The sequence below is a fragment of the Mustela erminea genome, chromosome 5 (genome assembly GCF_009829155.1).
Source record: "Mustela erminea isolate mMusErm1 chromosome 5, mMusErm1.Pri, whole genome shotgun sequence".
NCBI lineage: Eukaryota > Metazoa > Chordata > Mammalia > Carnivora > Mustelidae > Mustela > Mustela erminea.
This window is the reverse complement of record NC_045618.1, coordinates 61,049,037-61,073,004: the sequence shown is the minus strand read 5'-3', so window position 1 is coordinate 61,073,004 and position 23,968 is coordinate 61,049,037. Positions and strand designations below refer to the sequence as shown.

Here is a 23,968-nt window from a genome sequence, read left to right as displayed (position 1 = left end):
GACGGAAGCCGGAATTTCGCTCGGCCCCTTGCAACGTTTCCAAGGGAAGGTTCGTACATTCGTGACAGTCCCTGGCAGCCGCCCAGCCCGGGACTTGGGGCTCCACTCGCCATTGGCCAGCCGTGGGCGTGACGCGCAGGAGGCGGGGCCTCATCAGCTGTTTGCGGGATGCCCCGAGCGGGCGTATTTTGGAAACAATACCGCGCGGTGCACAGTGGCCTCCTCCCGCGCCAGCCAGCCAGCTGCCGCCGCCGCCCCTGCCCGCGCCTCCCGCCACCCGCCTCAGCCCGGTGAGCGCGCGGGAGGCCGGGGACCGGGCGGAGTTGGATCGCACCTCCTCGGGGAAGTGGGGAGAGGAGTCGTGCTGCGCATGGGGGCCCGGGAAGGGTTGGGCTGCAGGCGTCTGGGGTGACCATGAAGGACTGGAGCGCTGGGGTGCGGGAACGGGGTGCAGAACCCTCATCTAGGTGCAGTGCTCCACGAGGGAACTTGGGGGTAGCAGCATTTCAGACAGCAAGGAGTTGGGTCCATGTGGGCAGGGGAACCTGCGGTTCACTGCTGAGCAGACCTGGGCTCCGGAGAACGGCCGGGCCTCTGGATCTGACTTTGGGGTAGGACAGGGAGTTGTGGGGCGGCCAGCCTCCGTGCGGAGTCTGAAGGCTCTTCTCCTTAACAGCTGGGCTCTTTCCCTCCTTCCCAATTGCGTCTGGGCGCCAAGCCCCTGAGTGCTCGTCACGCTGGACCCTGGCGCGGAGCCCTGGCATCACGATTCGGAGGCTGAGACTCTCTCCTGGAGTCACCCAGGTCTGCTGTGTGTCGTGTGGGTGCGTGTGTATGCATGTATGTGTGCGTTCCCAGATTTTAACTCCTATAGAGGTTCAGAGCGCCTGGCTCCTGTCTTCTCCTGGGAGGAGGAGTCTTAAGTTCAGCATCCTTGTTACAGCCGTTGGGGGCTGGAATGGCTCCAGCGGGCTTTGGTTCCCCTTGCTAGGAATAAAGCCTTCCCAGGCTGTGCTCTCAAGAAGTGTGCTCCTCCTACCAGTTTGGACATGACCGCCTCAGCTCAGGCAAAGGGGAGAAGTGGGTCTCCTTGCCCTACCCCAGTTTACCTTTGACTTTGCCCAGGACCCTTTGGGAGGCTCCCACCTACAGAAGAGCCACCTGCAGTTCCTGTGGAGAATGGGTAGGGTCCCCAGGGCTTGCAGAGACACACCCTATGGCTACATGTCCCCCACAGTCCAGTCCAGTCCAGTCCAGGCAAGGGCTGAACTTTGGGGCTTTGCTGGGAGGGGGAGGGGGAGGTGACAGGCTTCAAAGGAAAAACCAAGACAATGACTGCTGCTTGTGATTCGCTTTGGTGGGCCCCTTTTTAGGCTGGGATTGCCAGCTTGCAGAGAAAAGGCTGAAGGGCAGGAGGGGAGCCCCTGCCAGGTAACTGGCAAGACAGCTCTTGGTCCTTTTAACCGGAAACTTCGTTTCCTGGTGCTGATGAGCTGAAGATCTCCTCCCCTCTTTTGGGAAACACTTTCCAAAGAACACCATGTGCCCGTTTTGCCATCCCAGCCAGCGTCTCCTCACTCACCAGGGAAGAGGGGAGAGATGGGATCAGAGATAGCTCACGGGCTTGTTGGGATGGAGAGAGGGTTGAAGCAAGCACCTCAGAGACAGCTCGAATTTAGGGAAGCCAAGATTCTGAATTTAAGTGAGATTCCTTTAAGTACTTTACCAACCCACAGACCATTTGGCTTGTTCTTCAAAGGCAAGGGACTGGGAGACAGAATTCCCATGGGCTCTCTAATTGAATCTGGCAGCGACAAACAGTATCTCTATATCCTTAACCATTCAGGTAGCTGCTGCTTCTGTTGCCCCAGGGACCATAACAGAGTGTGTGTGTGTGTGTGTGTATAGCTGTGTTGGGAGCTCAAGATACTGGGTGGCTCCCAGCTCATATTTCCAAAAGCCGTCAGGTGGAGCAAGAGGAACTTCTTTATCACCAAGAAACCCCTCTCGACAACCTGAGTAGTATAGAGGCAGTGAGTGAGGTCACAGAAAGAGGGCTGAATTTCACTTCCTTCTGTGAGGAAGGTTATACCAGTCTCAGGTTCAGCGCTGACAGGAATGGTAGGCTGTAGGGAAAGAAGATTGAAGTCATGGGTCCAAGTGAGTAGGCTGAGCTGGGGGAGGCTGGCCTCACTGCCGGGTGTTGGACCTCCCCTCTAGGCCAAGCTGCTGCTGTGCTGGGAGGGCAGTGACTAACTTGGGTCTTTCTGCCCTCTCTCCCAGGACACACGCTTACCACACCGTGGAGCCTGTTTGTTGTGTTGAGCAAGCAGGGGGTGGAGACCAGAGTAGATGGGCAGGTGGGAGGGGCTTAGTGGGTTTGGAGGGAACCCCGCACAGCCCTAGGATTGCTGGCTTTTGTTTTTTTGCTGCCCAGCCAGAGCTCAGCTCAGACTGAGATGAGTGCTTGGCTGGTTACTCTTCAGGGAAGTGAGTGAGTGAGAGTGTGTGTGTGTGTGTGTGTGTGTGTGTGTGTGTGTTGTGAGCGTGGTGTGTACTGCCCGTCACAGCACCCTCTGCCCTCCCACAGCCACTCACAGGGTCTAGTCTTGTTGACATTTCCCCAGGTGTCCTGCATGCTTGGAGCAGTTGATCATACCCCTGCTATTACTCAGAGTCAACAGCAGTTAGACTTCATGACCCGAACCAGCCTGGGTCAGAAGAAAAGGCCCGGGGCGGGGGGTGGCTCTGGGAGGGCCCAGGGCTGAGGTATGGCGCACCCTTGCTCAACATGAGGCCGCACCCTTGGACAGGAGGCCGTGGTAGTACTTTATCACCAGTTGTCTGTCCTCAGTACCTGGCCCCACTTCCCCAGATAAGAAGGGGAAGCAGGAAAGAAGAAAGGGGAGGAGAATCCTTCAGGCTTGGCCCAGGGAGGAGCAGCATCCCAGAGGCCTGCCTTGCACCCTAACAGGGGAGATGGAGCCGCCTCAGTGTGTGGAGGAGCTGGAGGATGATGTGTTCCAGCCAGAGGATGGGGAGCCGGGGACCCAGCCTGGGAGCTTGCTCTCTGCTGACCTGTTTGCCCAGAGCCAGCTGGACTGCCCGCTTAGCCGTCTGCACCTCTTCCCTCTCACCCACTGCTGTGGCCCTGGGCTTCGACCCACCAGCCAGGAGGACAAGGCCACCCAGACCCTCAGTCCGGCCTCCCCGAGTCAGGGTGTCATGCTGCCTTGTGGGGTGACCGAAGAACCCCAGCGACTCTTTTATGGTGAGTGCTCTTAGCCTCAAGACTCCTCCCATAGAGATTGGGGGAAAAGAGGGGACTTCCCCTCCTCAGACCTGCACTTTGTTATTTCCTTCCCCAAATTGAACAACAGGGGCTATGGATTCCTCGACTCTTGTCACTCTGCTTCCCTGCTTGGTATTGCTTTTCACCTGTGCTCCTCGGGCACCAAGAAAAGCAAGTGGCAATGCCATCATTTCTGCCTTTTTGTCCCTTTCTGCAAGGATCTTTGGGGCCATGGTGTCTTTTGGGATTGGAGAGAGGGTACCTAGGCCTTGGGCTTGACATCCTTTTGTGTTCCTGGGAGTGATATGTCTTCCATACATTGGCCAATGTGGCCCCAGAGAAGGTTGGGGGATCTGTGACTCGCTGATGACACTGAAGGGAAAAACCCAGCCCTTTCTGGAAGGGAAGGTTCCTAAAGGCAGAAGGTGTCACTTGGGACTTTCTGTGCTTGGAAGGGGAACTAGAGAAAGAGGTTGGGCTTGCTGGGGCTCAATGCCAGCACAAGAACAGTTTGCAAGGCTCAATCAGACAAGACCCCTTCATTTGTGGGCTTAAGTGGTTTGTTTTATGAGTAACGTGCCCTCCTCTGGTGAAGGAATAGGGTCAGACACTCAGTCCGCTTTCTTCTTTTAGCACAATAGCTTTCGGAGGGAGGGGAAAGGTTCGGAGGCTGTCTTGCTAGGTCTGAGGGAGCCTATCAAGGAGACGCTGCAGTTATTCCCAAGGGAGCTGCCCAGTAGTACTTTGGGGAGGCGGGGAAGATGGATACAGCGGGCTGCAGGGAAGAGGGAACAGAGGGAGGAGGCGGGCGGGCACCCCTAGCGGCAGCTCGCTTGCCAGCATTTGGGTAGGGCGCAGCACTGGTCTGGAGGTCTTGCGGTCTGGCCTGGGGCTCCTCCAGAGAGGAACTTGGCTAACCAGTGGGTCCGAGGAGTTTTCTCTCCGTAGTTTTAGCACCACTGCCCAGAGCTTTAGGACCTGGGACCAGCCAGGAGGAAAAAGTGAAGGCACATTTTGGTTTTCTCTTTCTCCTGCCTTGCTTTGCTCAACCCAGGAACTCTGGAGAGCTGCCTCCGGAGCTTTTCCAGAGAAGAGCTTCAACCTGCTACTGCATGAAAAATAAATTGTGGTCCAGCATAGTTTGGTAAATAAAGACAGAAGGCTGGCGGGCTCCCACACACATAGTCCTTTTGCCCTGGCACTTCCTGGGAGTGGAGATAGCTAGGACCTTTCCCTCCCTCTGAGCATCGGCTTTTAGATGCTTGGGCAGCAGGCAGGTTGGGCTGTCCACGTCTGGAAGTGTGTCTGATCAAGGCCTCAGGCCCTCCGCCCCAAGCCTCAGTCAGGAGTGGTAGGCACGGGGTGGATGGTGCAGTTGTGGAGAATGCTGAGATGTGGGCCCTCTGTCTTTGCAGGCAACGCTGGCTACCGGCTCCCTCTCCCTGCCAGCTTCCCTGCAGGCTTGCCTCTCGGGGACCAGCCCCCTGAAGGGCAGTGGCAGCATCGAGCAGAGGTACAGATTGCCCGAAAGCTTCAGTGCATTGCAGACCAATTCCATCGACTTCACATGCAGCAAGTAGGCATGGGGCCTTGGGGCGGGGTTGGGGGGAGAGTCTGCTGGGGCTGGGGGCTAGGACCTGCCTCAGCAACTCAGTCTCTGCCAGGCCCCATGGAGATGGTGCCAGAGTTTTGGCCTTGGCCACTGTGAGTCCCATGAACCAGCTGGGCCCAATGGGCTGAGCACTCTTGCCATCTCTGAGCTCCAGGTTGGTTCTCTGTCCTCTCTGAGCTCAGGCTTCCTAAGAGCGGTTTGTCCAGTGGTTTGTCAGGAAGCGCTACCATCTCTCCTGGGGAAATGGGGTGGCTTGCTACAGCCAGCCTTGTGTGACGCAGTGTGTCTGCTGGAGGCCAGGTTGGGAGACTGTCCCTCCCAGACCCAAGGGGAAGATTTTCAGGCTGCTGCAGTGCAGACAGACAGTCGGACAGTTGGTGGGGGGTGGTGCCTGACTTGAGGTGCGGTGGGAACCGGGTAACCAAGGCCAACTAAGGCTGAGGGATGGGCTTGAAAGGGGGAAAGTGGTGGAACCGGTTGTAACCTGACACTTTCCAGCTGGGGAGGCTGCTCCTCATTGTCTCTGTCTGGGAACGGGGACCTGGGACTCTGGAGAGCAGTACCTCGGAGAGTCTCTCCAGATCGGCGGCCGGGGCACTTGGCCGGCAGCCTGGCACTGGCCCCGCCGGGGTGGAGCATCGCGTGTCTGCAGAGCATGTGGCAGTCCATCAACAAAGGCGGCGGCTGGCAGGCTCGTGCTGGGGGAGCCCTCCGTGCCACGGCTGGAGGCTGCCCCACTCTGCAGCCAGCCGCTGTCTGGGCCAGCCTCTGGGCACTTAACCCTTCCTCTCTGGGCTGGCTTTCTGGATGGCTGCCAAGGCAGGGAGGGGGCCCAAGGCTGAATCCGTGCTTGGACAACCACCACAGAAGCAAAGGCACGCCACCTGGAGAGGAACACAATCCCTGCCTCAGCAGCCGTCCTGGCTAGCGGGTTGTGTGTTTGTGTGTATGTGTCTGGAGTCAAGAGAATGAATAACTCATCACGATTGGGCAGACCCTGAGTTTAAATGGGTAACTTTAGGCGATCAGAGTGGGTTTGACTAAAAGGCCAAACCATTGCCAACGCCAAGGGAGAGTTATCTTTTGACCACCTGAGAACAGACCATTGGGGGTTACATATGATTAACGCCTTCTGCCAAGGAGTTCTGAGGGAAATCTGGGGCTAGACCTGGTCCTGGCTGGCACTCCCAGTCCCTTAGTGATCTGGAAGAGGGGGGGGCCCTATGCTTAGGTGATAAGGCAGCCTAGCTTCCTCCGTTCGCCCCTCTCTCCAGTCCCTAGTCCCTCCTTTGATTGTTTTCTGGAAACATGGCTTCGAATCTCCTCTGCATTCCATGTGTGGGCTCACTGATTCTGGATTTCCGTCTCTTGGCCTCCTCCCTCCCCCTTTCACTCTAGCCTGGTTGTACAGGCCTATGGTTGAGACCAGCTCAAAGCTTCCAGTCCCCATGCTGGAGCTGCTGGAGGGCACAGCGGCTGTGGTTCTCCCAGATCATCTAGAGGGCTGTCATTCCCAGTAGACCTGATCTCTCTCAACAGTTGTTTCTCAGAATATTCGTACATCCATTGGTGAGCCCTCCATAGGCTTGGGAGCAGGCTGGGAAGACAGGACTAGAACATAGCCCAGCGCCCTTCTTGATGACTCAGTCCTGAATGGGAGGAGGCAGCCCACATTTGAAGAGCTGACCTGCTCTTTGCTGCTTGGCACCATTTCCCCCAGTCCCGGGCTCCCTTTTTGAGGGTATCTTTCAAGCTATCAGCTAGAGCTATCCCAGCCTGGGAGGAGGGGCAGAACAGCAGCCAAAGGAGAAGCACAGAGAATCTCCCCTGTGGTGGTCTACACCTCACCCCTGCTGGCTCCTGAGTTCCCTGTGTCCCTTACCCTCCTGCCTGCTGTCTACTCCTGTCTCACAGTCTCAGGAGGCCTGTTGGCTAAGCCTTTCTAGCCCAGAGCCAGTTTTACCAAATTTTCCATTACAGAGAACTAGGCTTTTTGTCTGTGGAATCCTCTTGCTTTTAACCCTGTCCTCCCCATTAACCCTGCTCACAGACCTTCTCCAGGAGCTCATCCTGCAGGAAGGGCTAGGATAATGGCCACAGGTTACTGGCACGTAGAGGAACTTTCAGCAGCTAGCTTTAAGAAGTGAGTCATTTTCTGACCCTGATTATGACATAAACCATAGTCTAATATTTCATATCTAGAAAGTATTGTTGTGGCTCCTATATCCTTTTCTTTTCTTTTCCTAGTCCCTTCCTCTGCAGGCAGGGACACCGAGGTGCTAGGAAGAAAGTGGTTTAGGATTAAGTCTCTAGGCTTTGAGTCCAAAATCCCAAAGCCCAGTTTTAAACACCAGCTCTACCACCCACTAGCCATCAGGAAGGCCCTTGACCTTGTGAACTCTATCTAGCTCCTTCTCTGTAAATTAGAGCTAACACCCCAGAACATTATCGTGAAGATTAAGTGAGAAAATACCACTGAAAGTTCCAGGTGTAACACAGTAGGTATTCTTTAATGTGGGTCTCCTGTTGTCTGTTTGGAAGCCTGATCATCCCTCATATTTGTTCTTACCGGTTCACTGTGCATTTCCCACGCTTCCCGTCAGGCTGCTCCTTAGCAGCACTGCCTTGCCTGAGCTTCCCTCCACCTGCCCTGCACAGAGAAATCAGTGTCCAAGCTGTTCACTTGTGGGCCTTGGCCTTGTATATTTCTCCTTAAAGAAGGATGGTCATCCCCTATCGTTAGAGGCCGAGTTTAGGGAGCCAGGAAACACAACCCAAGAGCCAGTAAGGTGTTGAGAGGGCTTGGCTATTTCCTTTCTCCTCAGACCTGGGATGGTGTCCCAGGGCCAGACAATGGCCATTGGTCCCTGAGTCCTGTAGGGATTGTGAGTGTCTGCTTTTGGTCCCTAGTTACGGACCTCAGTTACTCTTTTTCTGTGTCAGGGGAAAACTTCTTCCTAGGAGATGAGGAGCCGAGGGGGTGTGGGGTACTGTGATGGGGTAGTGCATTGTAGGATGGCATTATAGCAAACTGAGTACACCAGCATGACCCTTAATTCAAAATGTTGCAGATACCACTGGATGTTGGACCTCAATTTTTTGCCAACCACATATTTAGTGATCAGTTCAGGCTGGCTCCTCTGGGTGGAAAGGCAAGAATTTGAAGGCAGAAGATCAATGTCCGTGAGGTGCTTTTTGTTGGTTCTGTGGGTCTCCAAAGCAGCAAGAGAGTCAGAGGCTGAGCGCTTTGAGATGAAAGCCCTTCCCATCCCATCTTCCCTTGATGGGGTTGGGAATGGAATGTTCCCCTCTTTTTTTTATATATACATTTTATTTGTTTATTTTAGAGAGAGAAAGAGTGGAGGGGCAGTGGTGGAGGGAGAGGGACAAGCAGACTCTGCTCTGGGCACCAAGCCCAATGTAGGGCTCAGTCTCTCTCAGATCTCTCATGACCCGAGATCATGACCTGAGCCGAAATCAAGAGTTGGACACTCAACTGACTGAGCCACCCAGATGCCCCTGGAATGTTCTCCTCTTTGTTCCTCTGCAGCGGGTGACCTGTGGTGATCTGCTGATCACAGCCTACCTTCACTCAGGCTCTGTGAAGGCACCCTGGTATTTCTGTGTCTGTCCAGCTTCTACAGTGAAGAGCAGGTGCAAGTTTGCTTCCTCACTGTGTTTCTGGGTTGCTCGGGTCAGAAGGTATGGGTTCTAAAAACTCCATTCCCCTTGCCAGGGTCTCCTCCAACATGGGCCTAAGAATGGACAGTAGCTGCTATCCCCTTCTCTTAGAAATGTCTCCTATCCCAATGGCACCATCTTGAAATTGATGGGGCAATGTTAAGAAGCCAAGAATCCTCAAAAAAAAAAAAAAAAAAAAAAGCCACTGTAGACCATTGAGTGAGCAAAGCTACAAGAACATTGGAATTCTTTGAGTTGGAAATGACTTTTTCACTTGGACCAGGAGTGGCTTCATTCTGAATAGTCAGATTTGGAAATTCCCTGAGTAGTAATTAGACTTTCTGGAAAATGCAATCTGAGGAAAACGTTAGCCACTCACTAAAAACTATTTTTTGTGGCAATATCACAAAAAGGATCCTAGAGTTAAAGGCAGATCTGGGTTCAAATTTCCACCTTTGTCACTTACGAGTTCTCTGTCTACAGGCAAATCATTTAACTTCTCTGAGCCTCAATTTCTAATAGTTACCTAGCAGAGCAGATATAAAAGCCCAGTGGAGATTATAACATATATAACTATTAAGGTGTGGGCAGCTTAACGCTTGGAGAAATGTGCCAAAAGATGATTTTAGGATTTTGCTTGGACCTGCCTTTATAGTTCTTAGGGAGCTTGCTTGGAAGTTGTACCCAGAGTGGTGTTTACATCTGCCAACAGCCTGGATCCTTTGTTTAGGGGGCCCTTGACTGCTTCCTGACCCTTTGGGCTCCCTTCCTTGTTGCTGAGTGGTTTTGGGGGCTCAGACTGTGGCTAATGAGGTTGTTCAGGCCCTAGAAGTGGCAGCCCTGGGCAGGAGCCCCAGAGATTCACCTCAGAGTGAGAAGGTCCCTGTGGGGCCAGCCTCTGTTCCAGCAGTGGGAGATCTACCTAGGAGGGTGCCTGGGGAAGAGTGAGGCTGGGGGAGGGGTTGTGGAGGGCCGCTGTGCGTGAGAGCCAGGCCTGGGCTTGGGGGCCCTGTGTTTGCTCTGTGGCTGGCTCTGTTTATATCGCTCACTATATTTAGCTTCTGAGTCATCAGCGTGGCTGACTGGAGGCCGAGTTCCCCACACAACTTTGCACCTGACTACTCTCTCTTCCAGGAGAAGGGCCTTGTAGTCCCGGATAGTTCATTCCCTCCTCACCAAGCTAGGCCTTGGGGATGGGAGTGGGTTTTGTTTTGTTTTGTTTTTTTCTCCTTAGGGGAGAAGGGGGGTGATGGGAGGAGGAGTTGAGAGAGGCACTAGAAAAGAAGGATGAAGAAAGCCTTCTTGTTTGTCTTTTGATCGTGTCTGGTAACTGAGAGGGCATGTTCCATGACCAGAATGAGAGTAGTCAGTATATGTGGTAGGAAGGAGGGTCCAGCCTTCGTCCATGCTTAGCTTACCTTGTCCTGGCCCTGGGCAGGACAAGAACAACCAGCTGCCAAGGCCCCGATTTGGGAGTCAGAGCTTTGGGGGCTCCTTTTCCACAGTCTTGGAGCCCTATGGCAGATCTGCCGCTCCTCAATCTCCTGTCTCCTTTACCTTCTACCAGAGCACACACACCAGGATTCCTTCCTGAGTTCTGAAGAAGTTGTCCCGTAGCTCCGTGGAGCAATTGTCAGGCTGATGGAGCCAGAGCCATCCCTGTGGGAGGTTGGGGAAGGGCCCCAGGAGTTCTAGCCTCCAGAGGCTCTGAAGATATGGTTGGTGCACACAGCCCTGTCTCCCAGCCCCCCGTGGCTGGAGCCAGTGGCCTGCAGTTGCATTAGAGGAAACCGTCCTGTCTTCCACTGACACCCAGCCGGCCCTGAGCTAGAGAAAGAGATGGGTGTTACCATCATGGCAGCCAGTGGCCTCCAGATTCTGTTAGCACTGCTGGCTGCCCTGAAGAAGCTCTTGGCCAGGGATATTTTTTTTCTTTTCCATTTTGCCACATCACTTGTTGCTCTAGCATCTGGGTCAGAAGCCTTTCAGTGGGCCACTGAAATCAAGAGGCTGCCCTGTGAGTTTCAGAATCCCTTGCTCTGCTTGGCAGCCTGGAATTCTAAGCCCAGCAACCTCTAGCTGTCTTGGCTCATCTCAGAGTGAAAAGTCAGGGATTTCCCTAGGACTTCATAAGTCTGTTTAGAAGTTAGCACTCCTGGGGCAGGCGCTCTGAGGGAGAAGATGTTGAGGGAATCTCTCAGCGAGGTTAAGTGGAGCACAGGTTTCCTTGTCCTCCCCGTGGGAAGTGATCTGCTCCTAGCAGTAACCAGGCACATTGCTTTACGTGGATGTCTCTCATTAGATCACCACAGTAATCTCATGCCTCTGGATCTTGTTATCCCCATTTTGTAGGACACTGAGGCACACAGAGGAGACAGCATGCCCAAGTTATGCTCTAAGTGGCTATGCTAAGAGCCATGCGGATCTGACTGATCCTCAAACTTTGGTCTTCCCACAACCCGTCTCTGCTTCCAGGCACCCCCTGGAAGATAGGAGCATGAGGGAGCACCCACTCACTGCCCTGACCTGCCTTCCGTTCAGACTGCACGATAATTGAGGACAGTTGACATCTTGCTCCTTTGTATTCTTCGTGAGTCTTAGCTTGGGTCCTTGATAAAAGTGCTTATTTGGGTGCTTGATAAGAGCTTGCTGAATTGAACAAAAACATCTTCTCAACTTCTTTCAAGTGGAATTTTCCTGACGTCTCTCTTATCTCTGTGTTCCTGTTCTCGGTGGTGAGACTTTCTCCCCCAGCCTCGGCCAGGGTGGGTTTGGACTATGATGGCTAAGGGAAAGGGGCGGGAAAACAACTCCCGTGCAAAACAGGGGATAGGAAATTCTTCATTTGAAAGAAACCAAGTGTAGTTTCAGAACATGATCTGAAGTTATAATTTCAGAGCAGTTTCTGCTTTATTTCTGTTTGATTTTCAGTTAGCTCTGCCTCTGGAAGGTTTATTTTTTTCTGGTCCACAGCATCCTTACTAAATAGTTAATGATCTGGAAACAATGTCTTTAAACATATTAGGGGAGTGGCTCAGTGACTATTCTCTTTGAAGAGTTAGAGCTACTTGCTATGATGTGAATGAACACACTGTAACACTTTACTGGAAAAACCTAACTCTGGAGTCAGAAGTCAGAATAACCTCCCCCCCATCTAACGTGCTTGGGGGAATGTTTCTGAGCCTTCACCTCCCCATCTGTACAATGGGATCGACAGAACGTGTACTTCCTGGGTTCCAGATCTTTGTGAAGGGAAATAGGAAGATAGGAAGGTATGAAATACTGTAAATTGCTGTCTGTTTTTGGTAAACTGGCAGGGTTCTTTTTAAGCCTGGCCACAGTGTAGGCTTGCTCTTTGCTGTAGTTCTTCGGGGGTGAATTAGCTTTCGCTGGAGCATCTGGAACACGGGTGACACACAAAAGCCCCCAGAAGGTGTGAATTGGATCCAAGGGGAGAGAGGCAGAGGGAGATTCTTATCCAGTGAAGGGAGGGAACAGTCTTTGTGCTGAGGGTAGAGGCCACGTGGGATGAAACAGAGTTTGATTTGTGCAATCCAACCTTGTCAGACACCACAGCCAGCTCTTTAAAACAAAAAAAAAGAAAAAGAAAAGAAAAGAAAAAGAAGAAGAAAAAAAGCCTTTTACTAGTTGGGCCTCTCCCTAGGCAAGAGGCCGATCCTATCACATCAAGTACATCTTTAGACCTGGCCAGACATCAGTCGTTGCTGGCCTCAGACAAGTGGGTTATCTTGCAGGGATGAGTTTTCTGTAGTTGGCCCAGTGTACACTTGATGAGTACCTACTGTGTGCCCCTGCATGCTCCCTGTTACACAGGACGTGTGGCTGTCTATTCAGTTGCCATGCCTTGTACACAGTGGGGGTGACTCGAGCCCTTGTTAGCTGGATCATCTTTGTGCCCTGACCATAGCAAGAAAGTGGGATGGAGAAAGAAGAGCCTGAGGTCTCCAATGCCTGTCTGTGCTCTCTTAACTGAAGAGGATACTTTTTTTTTTTTGAAGATTTTATTTTTTTGTTTGACAGAATCAGCGAGAGAGGGAACACAAGCAGGGGAAGTGGGAGAGGGAGAAGCAGGTCTCCTGCTGAGCAGGGAGCCCTCCTCGGGGCTTGATCCCAGCATCCCGAGGTCATGACCTGAGCTGAAGGCAGATGCTTAATGACTGAGGCACCCAGGTGCCCATGAAGAGGATATTCTTATCTACCATGTTGGATCCCATTCTCTTGGGGCATTCACCTCTATTTTTCCCCCATGCCTTGGTCCTACCCTCTCAACTCTCAGTTGGAGGCCTTCTGGTGTAACCTTCAATTCCCAGCAATTTCCCATCCCCTGTACCTCAACCTCCTGATCCCGAAGGGCACCCTGACTCTGCATTCCTAGAACCCCCACTTTTTGCAGGTTCCCAGACTTAGAAGGCTGCTCAAGCTGAGTCTAGGAGAGCTGGGCACTGCTCTGGGGGTTTGCACTCCCTGAGCTCAGGTTCTGTGCCCTGTGCTTTGCCAAGCACCTAAGCATCGAGGCCAAGCCTACTCTTTCCCGCTTCCCTCCTCCTCCCCTGTTCCTCTGCACCTTCTGCTAGAAGCATCCATGTTCCGTGGTGATTGGGTGTCTTTGTGTACCTGTTCACTGAATGTTGATTTCCTTCCTCCTTACTGTTTCTCTCATCGGCCTCCCTTCATGTCCTTTTTCTTTCCTTTCTGGTCAGGCCCTTTTGTTTAATTTTTTTTTTTTTCAGTATTGTATGTATTGTTGTTTCTCGTAATCAGGGCATTTGTTGATAGTTTTGGTATGAGGCACCTCGGTTGAGAAAGAGGGCCTTTTGGGGGCTGTCCTGTGGCAAGAGAAGGCTGAGTGGAATTTGTGTGGCATCTGCTTGTGCCCAGAGCAGGGGCTCCTGAGGCTGAGGACCGGTTACCAGGCTGTGTGCTTGCTGGTCTCGTGGCTGCCGCACAGCCAGCTTGACTCCTGATGGGACAGCCTGGTCTCCCAGCCCAGCCAGACCCTCCAGTAGGCTGGCTGGATTCAGCCATTGGAGCTCGGAGTTGTAATCCTGAGGGTAATTGTGGATGACAGACTTCACATCACAAACCTTAGGGTTGGGAAGCACCTCAGTGGTTTCCAAATGCCTGTCTGTGGCCTGGCTGCCTCAGAACCACCTGGGCAGGGTTTACCTCGGGCTTGGCCAAGTCATCATTCTGTTGGGAAAAGATCGAAAGAGACTGAGGAAAAAAAAAAAAAAAGACCCAGTCACAAAATATTTTCCTCTAGGCTCACAAGTGATTTTATTTTCTTCTCTCTCATTTCTTGTGTTTTCCAGTTTTTTCTACTGTTAACATGTATTACTTTGATGACTAAAATATACCATAAATGTTACTTCTGATTTTTAAAATGGCACCGTGGGGCCCCTGGCTGTCTCAGTCAGTGGAGCATGTGACTCTTGATCTCTGGATTGTGAGTTCGAGCCCCATTGTAGGTGTAGAAATTACTTTAAAAAAAAAAAAAAACCTTAAAAATAAATAAACAGATAAAATTTTAAAATGTCACTCAGAGCACTTGTTCAACGTACAAATTCCTGGGCTGCTTCCCTGGAGATTCTGACCCAGTTGGTCTGGGTGGAACCCTGGGACTCCATATTTATAATAGCATGTCCGCAGATTCTGTGACGCAGTCAGGTTTGGGAACAACTGATCTCATACCGTGCCTGCATTTCTCCTATAAGGGAAGTGAGGACTCACAAACAGGCTGGTGGGAAGCCCCTGCCCACAGCCAGGTACTCTGATTCCTGGCACAGGGAGCCTTCCTTGCTGATCCATGTACCCCAAGGCCTGTCACAGACAGATGCATGGGGCTTGGGTCCTTCCCAACGGTGGGCCTGTGTGGCCTGTCTTTGTCTCCCAACAAGACCAGAAGTAGGATTGGCCCCGGCCACAAATCATAGAATTATGATCTCCCTTCCTTGGCTATTGGGCTATTTTGATGCAGTTTAGAGAAGGGGAGGGGAGAGGGTCTGCTTTGGCATAAAGAAAGGTGTATGGTGGCACTCAGAGAATAATGATAATGGGTAAAGCCATTGCTCTAGGGCCAGGTTGGAATTCTTCCCGTCCCGGCCACTTGGTAGCCTTGTAGCTGAGTTCTTGAACTCTTTCAATGTTCTCATTGTAAAATGGGGATGATGGTATAGAACAATCTCATAGGGCTGTTGAGAATGGCCAAACGAGTTTAATATGTCTCCAAGTCATTTTGGGATCTTGTTAAAAATGCACATTCCAATTCAGTAGATCCTCATTTCTAGTAAGTTCCCTGGGGATGGCGAGGCTGCTGGTCCACGGACCCCACTTTGAGAAGCAAGGATGTAGAACAGAACAGAGCCTGGCAGAATAGTAACTCAGTGTTACTATTCTTGTATGATTGTGGTTGTTATTGTTGCTTGGTCTTTTCAAACAGGCACCTGAGAAGACTTGGAATTCCAGCAGACGGGCCTCTCCGGGGACCAGTCTTTTCCTGGATTTTCCGCCACATGACCTTTCCACCTGTCCTGGGCAGCAGCTGGGGGTGGGAAGCAGGAGGAGGGGTGCCCTGCTCAGCTGCTGCAGGCAGGCCTGAGAGCCTTCAGGTTTTGCAGCTGAGTCCTTTTTCACGCTGCTTTACTCTAACCAGATTTTGTTAAGCCGGCTGTGTTTCCTCTTTTTACTCATCTTTGTTTACAAAACACAAGGAAGCCATCAGTCTTCTGCTGCAGTCTGCCAGGACTCCTCTGTGGCACACCCCGATTTCCCCTCCTGGCAATGGCCTGGGCTCCAGCCTTCTGGGTGGTTTTCCAGCCTCCCTTCCTCAGGGGCCAGGGGCTCGCTGTTGCCCCAGACAGAGAAGGGCATTCTGTTCACCTGCCTCAGCATGGCCCTGACGTCAGCCTCAGTCTGCAGGTCACCTCTCCCCACTTAGTGGCCCAAGGCCAGCTGGGGATTGGGGTGGGGGTGGCAGGAACACAGAACCTGCACAGTTGCCTGGGGCAAAGTCCAGGAGGCCAAGGCCAGCTGCCCCCACAAAGCTCCAAGGGTGCAGGTGACCTGAGCTCACTTTCATTCTGCCCCTAACTTAGCCTGTCCTCTTCATCGGAGAGGCAAGGGCTGGGGCAGTGGTTAAAGAGAGCACAAGGAGGGCCGGGCTCTGCTGTCAGTTCACCGGGAAGCTGCAATGAGCCTGGTCCAGCCCGTGCTGGCTTCTTCTGGCATGCTGGCTTTTTATTCCCCTATCCACTGAGGACCCCGTGGAGAGGGCCCCAATCCAGTCCTCCTGCCCTGGCAGACAAAGAGAGAACAAAGACCGCCTCTTCCAGCACCCCAGTCCTCTCTGGTGGAGGGGGGAGGGGCTCCACTGGCCCCTGGGAAAGGGTACCTGTGTGGGCGGGGCCCCAGCCCCAGTCCTGTGAGCCCCTGACCCCTGACCTTTGCCCCCAGCTTCCCTGCCTGACAGTAGGACCTGGGATAACCTCCAGAGAGTAGTGTGCATTCTTTGTTTTTGTTTTGTTTTCAAGTATGTTCTTGCTTAACGTTTAATTGGCTCCAGTCAGTAGGAAAGTGCTCCAAGAGGGATTATTTATGGCTTACTGTCAAGAGCAGCTATAAAAAGGGCAGCAGCAAGCTGGAGATGCTGGGAAGGGAGAGAGGGCGGGTGCACAAGTGTGTGTGTGTGTGTGTGTGTGTGTGTGTGTGTCTCTGTGTATGCGCGTGTTTGCACTGGATGAAATCAGATTTTTGCTGCCTCAGCAGTGTGGTTTAAATTGAAGATTAACCCTTTGACCTTCACAGTGTCAAATCACTTGCAGATGGAGGCTCCCCCCCCTTCCCCCTTGTTCTCTGTGTTACTTTGGAGTTGGGGGAGCGAGGGGGGCACCTCTTCTCTTTCTTTCTGAAGAAAGTTTGTTGTTCATGCAGCTGAGGTTTGAGGGGCTCAGGAGCCAATCTGATTAAAAGCAGCACTTGGCTAAACTCTGGAAAATCCAGCAAGCAGGGGAAAAAGTTTAATCCTCTTGTGCACAGTGCATAAAGAGCCTGGTCTTTTCTTTTTAATGTTAAAACTGCCATTGTTTTTGGAGAACTCAACTATCTCTCCCTCACCGCCACTCTTCTCATCACCCTCCTACTCCAATTCCCCCCTCCTCTCCCCAGGTTGCTGTCCTGATAGGATTAAAATGCTGCCCCCAGACAACCTCCATCTAAACTTTTATTGGGAATGATAAGGACTTGGGAGTTGTGGAGGCTACAGGCTACTTTTAGGAATTAACTTCTTTTTTTTTTGCCTTTTCAGCACCAGCAAAACCAAAATCGGGTGTGGTGGCAGATCCTTCTCTTCCTACACAACCTTGCTTTGAACGCAGACGAGAACAGGAATGGGGCGGGTCCCAGGTGAGGCTGGGCCGCCCTCTTTGTCTGGGGCACCACAGGAAGGACTTCAGCAAGGACTGACACTGTGTCATGTGAAGTTGATTGTTGCTGTTTTGCATTTGCATTTGCCAAGTTTCTCTTCCGTGTACATAAGACATACCCTACACGGGACTTCTTTCCCCGTTCAGGACCTCGACCAGGAATGAGGGCCTTTGTCAAACACTGTTGAAGCGGAGGCTGATGGGTCTGTGGTGTGGGACCTCCCAAGGGCTCTGACAAGTTGAGTCTTCAGTGAGTGGTTGTTAAAGATAACCAGGTAGTGATGTTCTCCAGCCAGTGGATGTACTTTTCCCACAGGGGCTTGGTTAAGAAATAGGAGACTGGATTAGACTCCTGGTCCCGCCAATGCTATCAGCCTTCCACCGTGGACAGGCCCGAGATCTGCCAGTCACACTGCTTTCATTCCCCAGGGCCTCGGCCAGGGGCTTTCCAGCTGAGCATGGCAGCTTCCACGAGGCCAGTCAGCCAGCTCCATATCTGGGTTCTCCTTTGGCCCAGCCAGTGCCAGCCCCAAGGGCTCAGGGATTCTGGCCCAGCCCCTGTCATCTCCAGCAGACCTCAGGGAGGGTTGGGTTTCTCCAAGGACCCCTCAAACGTGCCGCAAAATGAACCACACTTCTGGGTAGGCCTCGAGTCTTACTTGCTCCCGCTCAGAGGCCCAGCGTTGGGCCTGAGGTGCTGGACCCCTGCTACCTCTGACTGCCTGAGGATGGTTGGGTGTCCACCACGGATGAGCCAGATAGCCAAGGAACGTGCCATAACTAGCAGCTTGTGCCTTCGTCAGCTCTTCTTTCAAAAGACCCAGCCAACAAACTGGTTTTCTCCCCTCTATCTGCGCACTCTGGGGCACGAAGGGCAGGATTACAGCGGAGCTGGGGAACGTGGGGGCCATCCCACCTGTGAAAACCAGCCCGAGAGGAACCCAGAGCCCTTGGTTTCCTTGGAAACAACATACCTCCTCCCGCTTCTCCCCATTCCTTTTCCACACCTAGTGGGATACAGGAAAAAGCCAGCTCCATGGCTTTGTCAGCTGAAATGTGTCTTTTAGAGTAACAGACAATGGTTAGAGTGTGGAACCGTCAAAGCTGGGTACACATTTCCTGGCTTCCTTCAGCTTCCAGGGAGGCCAGAAGGGCGTGCTCTGGAGCTCAGTGGGCTCATAACTGCCTCTGAACTTCCCTTCTCAACCTGCTGTGGCACTAATGGAGAGAATTGAAAGCAGCCAGGCCGGCAGCTCTGATAGCAGATGCGGGGAATCTGAAAAGACACAGGGAATCTGTTAACCAGACACGTAGAAATTAAATTATAATTTTTGCCTATGTAAAAAAAGGTAACATTGGTGCTAACATGAAGCAAGGCCCAAAGAAAAGGTGGCTTCCGTGGGCAGAGAAGACCTCAGGGCTACCCAAGGAAATCAGAGGAGTCCAAGTAGACTCTCAAATCTAAACAAGCCCAAGCTTCTCCAGTTCTACAGAGAGGAGGTCTTCAGGAAGCATTCATCTACTGGATGTACAGTTGGGCAGGTTGTTCACTGCATAAGGGCACCTGCAGAAGAAGGTAATGGAAGCTAAAATTCAGCTCATGCTCTACCCTCCAGGCTATATGCCCTAGTTTGGAGCTATGTCTGCTCAGAAGAAGGGGTGCCTTTCCTAATTTGCACAAAGGTGCCATATGGGCTCCCAGTGGCCCTGAGGTGCAGGACCTCAGACTGTATATTAGCCTTTGTTTTCTTTTGCTTGGATGTTCTGGAGGTATTACCTCTTCTTGGCTAGAATTCTATTCTCAGGGTGTATACCATGGTTTGTCTGCTAAGAAGAAGGGTTCCTGCTTACAAGGAGGAGCCCAGGGAACAGGTGAAGACCAGCTCCGGGACACGCTGACTGTTGTGAAATCCAGCCTTCTTTGCGTGTCTCCGCTCTGTTTTTGGATGTGCATTGGACATGTGCCATTTTTCCCCTCTCCTGGACCAAGGCAGTGACAGGCAGGCTGCTGGTGTATTCCAAATGGCACACAAGAAAACCAGGATGATTTCTGCTAGCCACTTTGAACCCCACTTAGCGAACTTCCCACTGGAGCTGAGTGAGAGAACAAATATATGGTCTGGGGCCTCAGGGCAGAGGCAAAGCCATCAGCTTCAGAGATCTTGGCAGGCCCAGGTAAGATGTCCTGTGGCCTGCCCTAAGAAACTGAGCCCAGAGTTTGACAAGCCCACCTGAACACTGAGCCTGGGGCCAGGTGGACGGTGATCTGACTGCACTGTCTCCATCTTATGGGAAGCCAGGAACTAACTCACTGTCCTAAGCAAGCTGGGGCACAATTTAAAACCCCCCTCCTCCTCTCTTGCCCCCAAAACACACAGGAGGTAAACAGCCCCTGGAAGGAGAGAGGTTCCTCCTGGCTGTCTGGTTTTAATTGGCCTAGTGATCTAGACTGGCCCCTTCCCCCTCTGCCTGGTGACTTGGTCTGAACATTCCTCAAGTCCAGCCTCAGGAGACATCCCTCCCTCTGGGCCCCCTTCCCTCATCTCCAGCCCCCACCCCCCTTTTCCCCCATCCCCCAGAGCTTGGCCGTCTCTAGTTAGGGGGTGGAGAATCAGATTTGGAGGGAGGAAGACTCTGACCCAGCTCCTGACCTGTAACCAGCTGAAGACTTGTGGAGTTTTTGTGGTTTGTTGAGGGTGAGGGGTGGGTGAGGGGCTGGAAACCTCCCTCTCATTATAGAAAAGCCCTGGAGGGAAGAAGCCTGATATTCAGCCCTTCTAACTCAGAACCCTAGAGTTTCTGGAAGCTGGTAGACAGAACTGGGGAGAGAACCCCCACCCCCAGGCCAGACATCTGACTCCCTTAGTGAGTTGGAGGACCTGGGGTGGCCTCTGCCTTTGCCTGCTTCAGATGTTGGGCTGCTGGAGAGCTGTCCCTGTGGCCTTGCTTAGTGCAAGAGAGAGAAAGATCACCTCCCAGTGACCTCCCCAAGCCCTGAGGGCTGTGAGTCCTTTTCCAGAGCTTACGTGTCAGGCGTTCTCCAAACGCTCAGAGGGGCCCAACTGACTTGTCTCACTGTCCCCAGTGGTCCAGGCTCATCCAAGGGTGGTTCCAGCCTGGGCATAGAAGGCGGGGGCGCGGGGGTGGGCGGGTGAGGGTGGGCAGTATTATTTGGGATGGTCCAGCCACGGCCTCCAGTGGGGGCTGGGGAGCCACTGCGCCTGCCCCAGTCAGCAAGGAGCAAGCACACTGAGAGCTGGCAAGCTTGTGTCATTTGGTGGACTTGATGAAGAGGGGCTACGGAGAGTGGAGAGCAGCAAAAACAAAAAGACGTCTGCCTCCACTACTCTGCGGGGCTTTTGGGAATCAGCATTCAGCCCAGGCTGCAAGAAGTTGCAAGGCCCTCTGGGTGCAGGCAGGTCCTTGGTGGGATGCTGGACCTTGGCTGGACTTGGTCCAGGAAGGGGTTAACTTGTCAGCCCTTCGAAGCCTCCTGGGCACACTGTGGGCAGGGGGCACCTCAGCCTGTGGGGACTTGGAGCTTCACAGGAATAACACAGAAAGCCAAGCTCTTCCACAGATAAGCCTCCCAGGCCATGGGAACTGGGAGCCAGCAGCCGGGTCTTCCCCGCCCCGTCTCTGCACAAGTAGCCAGTGCCTCTCCCTGCTCTGTGAGCATTGCCCAGCGGGCCACCCCCTCCCTGGGTCCACAGGGACTGTCAGGGGGAGACCCAGTAAGAATGTAGCATTTTGTTCAGCCCAGATTAGCTGTCCTGGGTTCTAGGCACTGCCTCTGGAGAGAGGGAAAGAGAGGGAGGGGAGTGGGGGATCCATTAACCTGTATAGAATATTTGGCTTTCTGTTCTTCACATGCATGTATGTGTGTGTATACTCTCCCCCATCGATTGGTACAATTTTTAATAAAACTTTTTAAGCAAAGCTGGTCTTTCTTTTTCAAGGTGTGATAAAACTCCAAGGGGATCCCTTAGGGAATTAGAGACTCCTGACTTGTTTCTGGCTGCTGTTCTGAGTTAGCCCCAGGCTCCCTGCTTTTGTCGGGACTTCCTGTCCCCTCTGGGAGTGGAGAGGAGCTGTGCTGACCTCACAGTTAGCAGCACCGGAGAGGCTCCATGAGGTGGAAAGACTGGGGCTTTGAATCCAGACTTGGATTTGGATCCGGTTTCAGTGTCCACCAGCTGAACGATCTTGGGCAAATGATGTCCCCTCTCTGAGCCTACTGCTTTTCCATGAGGACATGTAAGCAACGCTGGTCTGCAGAACAGAGGGGAAGGGCTGAGACCCTCAGTGGGAGCAGGCTTGGTGACCCCCAAAATGCCTAGGAGCCCCTCTACCGCCCTCTACCCCTCTCCTGTCCTGTGTCTAGCTGGTCTTTGACTTCTTTTATCAAGGCAGCATCTCAGGAGGTGTGCTGGTTGGAGGGGGACTTGAATTTCTTTGTGGATTAACAAGGTGTCTGACTCAAAAGGGTCATTAAAATCCCTTGACAGAATTCTGAAAATCCTTGGAAAAAGCCCCACTTCTGGTCCTATGAGCAGTGAACTGCGAGCTGAAGGGCCAGGTCGCCTTATCCGTGTGGGTTCCCTGTGATTTAGGAGGCCTTCTGCTCTCCAAGGGCCAGCTTTGGACTCCAGTTCCTACCCTCACAGATAGTGGGAGCTTTCATGTCAATTGCCGTGCCTGGTCTCTTCATTTTTTAAAATAGTTTATTGATTTTATTGATTTGAGAGAGAGAGTATGTGTGTGTGTGAGTTGCGGGGTGGCAGAGGGAGAGGGAGAAGCAGGCTCCTCCCTGAGTAGGGAACAATCCAGGACCCCAGGATCATGACCTGAGCAGAGGGCAGATGCTTAACCGACTGAGCCACCCAGGCACCCCTTACCACTTCATTTTATGCATGAGTAAACTGAGGCCCAGAGAGGGGATGTAATTTTCTCTTCAGGATTTTTAAATAGCTGAGTCAGTCAGAGGGGGGCTAACTCCATCCGCCCAGGTTTCCATCTGGAAATAGCAGTGCTCTTGCCCAGATCTGCAGGGAAGCCAAAACTTGTCTATTTTTAATGCCAAATAACTGCCTCTTGTCCTGTAAAACATGGCACTTCTGGCCACTCTATATTTGGACAGAGAGATTTATTTTTACTGGAGTGCGGTAGAAGCGGGGCCTGGTGCCACATCCGGGTGTTATTGTACATTGCACGTGCTGGGTTGTAGTCGAGCCCATTAAGCAGCTCCTCTGAGGTACGTGGGGAATTAGTAGGTAATTGGTGAGAGGAATGTCTTTCAAGTCATCCGCCGCTACTTAGGGCAAGGCTGCACTCAGTTGCCCAGGTTAGAAACCTCAGAGCTCACCCTTGTCCCACCTCTCCCTCCCTCTGTCCCTCTCTGATCCCTCCAGAGGAAGTCCCTTGAGATGGTAAAGGCACAACTGCCTAAGTCTGAACCCAGCTTACCGGCTGAACTCCGCAGCTTACCGGCTAAGTGGCACTGGGCAGGTCATAGTCTCCCTGTGCCTCAGTTTCCTCATCTGTAAAAGGAGATTAGTACCTACCTCATCAGGTTGCTGTGAGCATTAAACGTGTGACTACATATGGGGGCTTGCAGTAGTGCTTGGTACATATTGAGTTTTCCATAAATGTTCACTGTGAATATTACTAATAATATTATTGCTTTTATTATTTTTATCTGTAGGCAGTTGATCCATAAGCTTCGAGCATTCTACTTAGAAGGGTCTCTCTATTTTTAAAAAATTTTTATTTATTTGTTTGTTTGAGAGAAAGTGTGTGTGTGTGTGTGTGTGTGTGTGTGAGCACAACTGGTGGAGAGGGAGAAACAGACTCCCCACTGTGCAGGGAGCCCAATGTGGGGCTAGATCCCAGGCCCCCAAGATCATGACCTGAGGCAAAGGCAGAAGAAGCTCAATGGACTGAGCCACCAAATGCCCCTCAGAAAGGTCTTTTGCACCAATCCTCTTACCATCTCTCCACATCATCTTCACATACCTCTTCACCTGGACAACTTCAGAGTCCCCTAACGGGTCTCTTTGCCAGCCCCGTCCCTCCCACAGCATGTCCTCGGCTACCAGGAGAACTTTCTACAAGACAGACCCACTCCAACCGCTCCCCACTGGAAAAGCTGCCATAAGGGATCAAGTCCACATTCCTTAGCCTGCCTCTCCAGCTACTCCCTTGTATTAATATTCTGTATTTGTCTTCTTGTATTTGCATTCTGCACAACAAATTATCCCAACAGTCAGCAGCTTAACCACTAACATTTATTATTTCACAGCTTCTGCGGGTCAGGGCTTCAACACTCAAAGTGACAGCTTTGTGTTGAGAGGCTAATATTAAGGTGGGGATTCCCGGATTCCAGAGCACCCCTTTAATTTCCATGAAGTCAACTGTACAAGCCCAGCGGCGGGGCATGGAGAGGGGAAGGGAATGTAGTAAGGATACAGTGCAGCAGGTGGGTCTCTTACCCTCCAATCAGCGAGCATGTGCCTAGACTGAGTGTGACACGGGAAAATGCATGGCAGCCCTTTCCTGGCCTCATATCACACCAGCATCTTATCATACCTAGAGATAAGTTTTCCTGGTTCAGGATAGCCCTAAATGTCAGTGGTTTCCTCCACTGCTCCACAGAAGCAACAGAACTGTCTTCCAACCTGAAGGAGAGGCTGGCTGGCTGGAATTTCCTGAGAAGTGATGTGTCTGCTTGTGGCCCTTCACAGGTGTCAGAATGGATTTCCAAGGGCACTTTCTGCTTCATGTGTTTTTTGCCTTACGGGAGGTCTTACGGCCGGTTCCTGTGGAAAATGAGACTATAGAAATTAAAAAAAAAAAAAAAAGAGGGGGACCTGGGTGGCTCAGTTGGTTAAGCATCTGCCTTTGGCTTGGGTCATGATCCTGGGGGCTGGGATCGTGAGCTCT

At 52.3% G+C, this 23,968-nt stretch overlaps 1 protein-coding gene across 1 annotated transcript; it reads left to right on the top strand.

The window, feature by feature from the left end:
• The first annotated feature begins 128 nt into the window (after positions 1-128).
• Positions 129-21,082, top strand: BMF (Bcl2 modifying factor). Its single transcript, XM_032343262.1, is given in 7 exon segments — positions 129-233; positions 235-290; positions 677-721; positions 724-804; positions 2,975-3,271; positions 4,708-4,868; positions 16,909-21,082. Coding segments are annotated over 7 exon segments (807 nt in total). The 5' UTR covers positions 129-168; the 3' UTR covers positions 17,011-21,082.
• Positions 21,083-23,968: the final 2,886 nt, after the last annotated feature.